The sequence below is a fragment of the Lolium perenne genome, chromosome 1 (genome assembly GCF_019359855.2).
Source record: "Lolium perenne isolate Kyuss_39 chromosome 1, Kyuss_2.0, whole genome shotgun sequence".
Classification (NCBI taxonomy): domain Eukaryota; kingdom Viridiplantae; phylum Streptophyta; class Magnoliopsida; order Poales; family Poaceae; genus Lolium; species Lolium perenne.
The window spans coordinates 153834631-153838468 of record NC_067244.2 but is presented as its reverse complement, the minus strand read 5'-3'; the positions used below and the strand labels follow the sequence as shown (position 1 = coordinate 153838468).

The 3838-nt window shown below is 49.9% G+C and overlaps 1 protein-coding gene across 1 annotated transcript; it reads left to right on the top strand.

The window, feature by feature from the left end:
- Nucleotides 1–536: 536 nt before the first annotated feature.
- Nucleotides 537–1544, top strand: LOC127300341 (uncharacterized protein At1g08160). Its single transcript, XM_051330477.1, has one exon. It carries the CDS (start codon nucleotides 642–644, stop codon nucleotides 1254–1256), a length of 615 nt encoding a protein of 204 aa, XP_051186437.1. The 5' UTR covers nucleotides 537–641; the 3' UTR covers nucleotides 1257–1544.
- The last annotated feature ends 2294 nt before the right edge of the window (nucleotides 1545–3838 follow it).

Below are 3838 nucleotides of genomic sequence, written 5' to 3'. Positions count from 1 at the left end.
TATGATGCAAGCCTGGGTCAATTATATCTTTTCTAAACATCACATTTGGGGGAGAGGACCTCATACCCTGACCATGCTATCGCGCTTGTGACAGATATTATTGTATAGAACTAGATACTGTTTCAGGAATGTGGCATTATTACCCAGCCTCCTATGCTCGTAGAATCTAATTTCGGAGATTATAAAAGATCCAACGGATGGAGTACCTAACTGTTCATCTGGAGAAAGCCATGCTCTGCTCGACTGGTGCTACTGAAAAATCTGAAAATTCCTTCAGTGCGCAAAGAGGAGTAGATGGAAATGGAATCCTTCCGTCGAGAGCCAAAGCACAAAGGAACGAAATTAAAGCGGAAAGACAAAGGAGGAGGAGCTCCGATGGAGCACGACTTTTGAAGCACCCACTGCACGGGGCCAGCCTGTGCATGCTTGATGCTTTCCCTCTTCGATTCTTTTCCCGCCAAGAAAGCCAAAGCGCATATAGACTCGATCACACAGTATACAGTACAGTACACTCTTCCTCCGATCTCCCTCTCTATACAAAGCATAGCCGTGGTGATAGTGCACGCGTCGAGTAAACAGCAGCTGCTACACCGGCCACATAAAAAATACACACGGCGTGCACAGCTACGGTGAGCTCCACGATGCCGGCCACCGGTCGCCGCTCCAGGCGGGTAGCCGTCCTACGCTGCATCATCGCCGCGCTGGTCGTCACCGTGCTCCTTGCCGGCCTCGCCGTGCTCGTCTTCTGGCTCGTTGTCCGTCCCAAGCCCATCGAGTACACCGTGACAGGCGCCCTCGTCAAGCACTTCAACATCACGGCGCCGCCTGCCGCCGCGCTCAACGCCACCTTCTACCTCACCCTCGCGGCGGACAACCCGAACCGGCGCGTGTCCATGCGCTACGAGTCGCTGGAGCTGTACGTGCACTACGGCGAGGGCGAGGGGGCGCCGCAGCTGGCGGTCGCCGACGTGCCGGGCTTCCACCAGCCTAGCCGGAACGAGACGCGCCTCGAGGTACGCGCTGTCGCGCGGGCGGCGCCGGTGGCCGACCGGGCCGCGCGGGAGCTCGACCACGACCGCGCCGCCGGCCAGGTGGCCGTGGAGGTGCGCGTGAGCGCGCGCATTTGCTTCGAGGTCGGCCGCGTCAGGTCCAGGCACTACGACATGCGGGCGGTCTGCTCGCCGGTGGTCATCGGCTTGTCGCCCAAGTCGGCGCGGTCCTTCCCGAGCGTGCCGTGCGACGTCGCCATTTCGTGAGAGATCGACGTGCTGCTACCTCACGATCGAATGGTGTGCCTGCAACTAACAAATTTGATTTGGGTGTCCTGCGATGAGTTGATTGGATTACATCTTCGAGTCTCTACGTACTCTCTAGATGCATACTTCAATTTGTGTGCTCCCATTTTTTCTTTTTCCTTTTTTTGTGTGAACGACTCCTCTTTTTCCAGTGTTTGTATAAATGTATGTTGATGATTGGATTTCTTTGCTATAAAGGCACGTACAGTGAGTGACTGGGGATACACTATTTTCGTGATATCCATTTCATCTGGGGATAATACAAAAACATGTCGTATATTTTTTTTCTGTGGCGGCGCCTCGGAGCTGATGGCATTGTGTGCTTGTCGATCCTTGGGATCGGCGGCTTAGTCTTCTTGCCTTTCTTCAGATCTGGCGAGATTTATTTCTTGGCTTGTCATTGGCGTTTGTTGTTATCCATAGCAACGATTGGGGCTGGGACGAGGTGGATGCTCCGGAGAATGTTAGTCTGGAGGTAGTCACTACGGGAAAATCAGGCGCTGCCGTGCAGCCTATCTTTGCCGTGCGCCGCTGCACGGCAAAGATTTCTTTACCGTGCGCAGCAAGCAGACCGCACGGCAACGACAATACGCACGGCAAAGTCTGGGAGCAGCGCACGGCAATGAAACCAAGCACGGCAAAGAAAGACTTGGCGCACGGCAAAGCAATATCTCACGGCAAAGTCTGGGAGCAGTGATACGTCTCCAACGCATCTATAATTTCTGATGTTCCATGCTTGTTTTATGACAATACCTACATGTTTTGTTCACACTTTATGATGATTTTATGCGTTTTCCGGAACTAACCTATTGACGAGATGCCGAAGTGCCAGTTGCTGTTTTCTGCTGTTTTTGGTTTCAGAAATCCTACAAAGGAAATATTCTCGGAATCAGACGAAATCAATGCCCAACATCTTATTTTCCCCGGAACCTTCCAGAAAGTCAGAGAGGGACCAGAGGGGTGCCCTAGGGGCCCCACACGTGTGGGCGGCGCGGCCCAGGGGGGGCGCGCCCCCCTAGTGTGAGGTGGCCCCGTGGCCCCTCCGACTCCGCCTCTTCGCCTATAAGTTGCCTCCTGACCTAAATCTTCGACACCGATTGACGAAACCCGAGAAAATCTTCCAGAGCCGCCGCCATTGCGAAACTCCAATTCGGGGGACAGAAGTCTCTGTTCCGGCACCCTGCCGGGACGGGGAAGTGCCCCCGGAGTCATCTCCACCGCCGTCTCCACCGCCATCTTCATCGCCATCGCTGTCACCATGATGAGGAGGGAGTAATTCACCCCCGGGGCTGAGGGCTCCGCTGTAGATATGTGGTTCATCTCTCTCTCTTTGTGATCTAGTTGAATATCATCTATGTGCTCTTCTAGTGATGTTATTAAAGTAGTCTATTCCTCCTCCATGATGTAATTGTGACAGTGTGTGCATCATGAAGTACTTGGTATGTGCTATGATTGTGATCTCTTGTAGATTATGAAGTTAACTATTACTATGATGGTATTGATGTGATCTATTCCCCCTTTCATAGCTTGTCGGTGACAGTGTGCATGCTATGTTAGTACTCGGTATAATTGCGTTGGTCTATCATGCACTCTAAGGTTATTTAAATATGAACATCGAATGTTGTGGAGCTTGTTAACTCCGGCATCGAGGTGCTCTTGTAGCCCTACACAATTAATGGTGTTCATCATCCAACAAGAGAGTGTAGAGTGGTTTTATTATGTGATCAATGTTGAGAGTGTCCACTAGTGAAAGTAGGATCCCTAGGCCTTGTTTCCACACATCGAATCTCCGTTTGTTTACTGTTCTGTTGCATGTTTACTCGCTGCCATATTTTATTCAGATTGCTATTACCACTCATATACATCCATATTACTTGCATCTCACTATCTCTTCGCCGAACTAGTGCACCTATACATCTGACGAGTGTATTAGGTGTGTTGGGGACACAAGAGACTTCTTGCATTGTGATCGCAGGGTTGCTTGAGAGAGATATCTTTGACCTCTTCCTCCCTGAGTTCGATAAACCTTGGGTGATCCACTTAAGGGAAAACTTGCTGCTGTTCTACAAACCTCTGCTCTTGGAGGCCCAACACTGTCTACAGGAAAAGGAGTGTGCGTAGACATCAAACTATTTTCTGGCGCCGTTGCCGGGGAGGAAAGGTAAAAGGCACTCACACTCCGGTCCCAGGTAACTAAGTTATTTTCTGGTGCCGTTGTGAGTGCTCGAAGCTATTTCCTTTAGATCCTGCAATTGCATCTTTTTGTTTCTTGTTTTTATTTCACTAGTTAGGCATAATGGAAAGCAACATGGAGCTTTTTAATCTATTTCCTGAGTTAAGACATGGATGGTTTGATGCGAAAATTAAAAAACCTATGGAACATATTAGTATGAACGCTTTGAACACCATTGTTGCTAATGATATGGAAAATTCTAAGCTTGGGGATGCTGGTTTTGATGAGCATGATATTTTTAGTCCCCCAAGCATTGAGGAGAAAATTTTCTTTGATGATACTTTGCCTCCTATTTATGATGATTATAATG

Bases quoted from the DNA above. Each gene is read 5' to 3' on its own strand.
- LOC127300341 (XM_051330477.1), top strand. From the start codon at position 642: ATGCCGGCCACCGGTCGCCGCTCCAGGCGGGTAGCCGTCCTACGCTGC.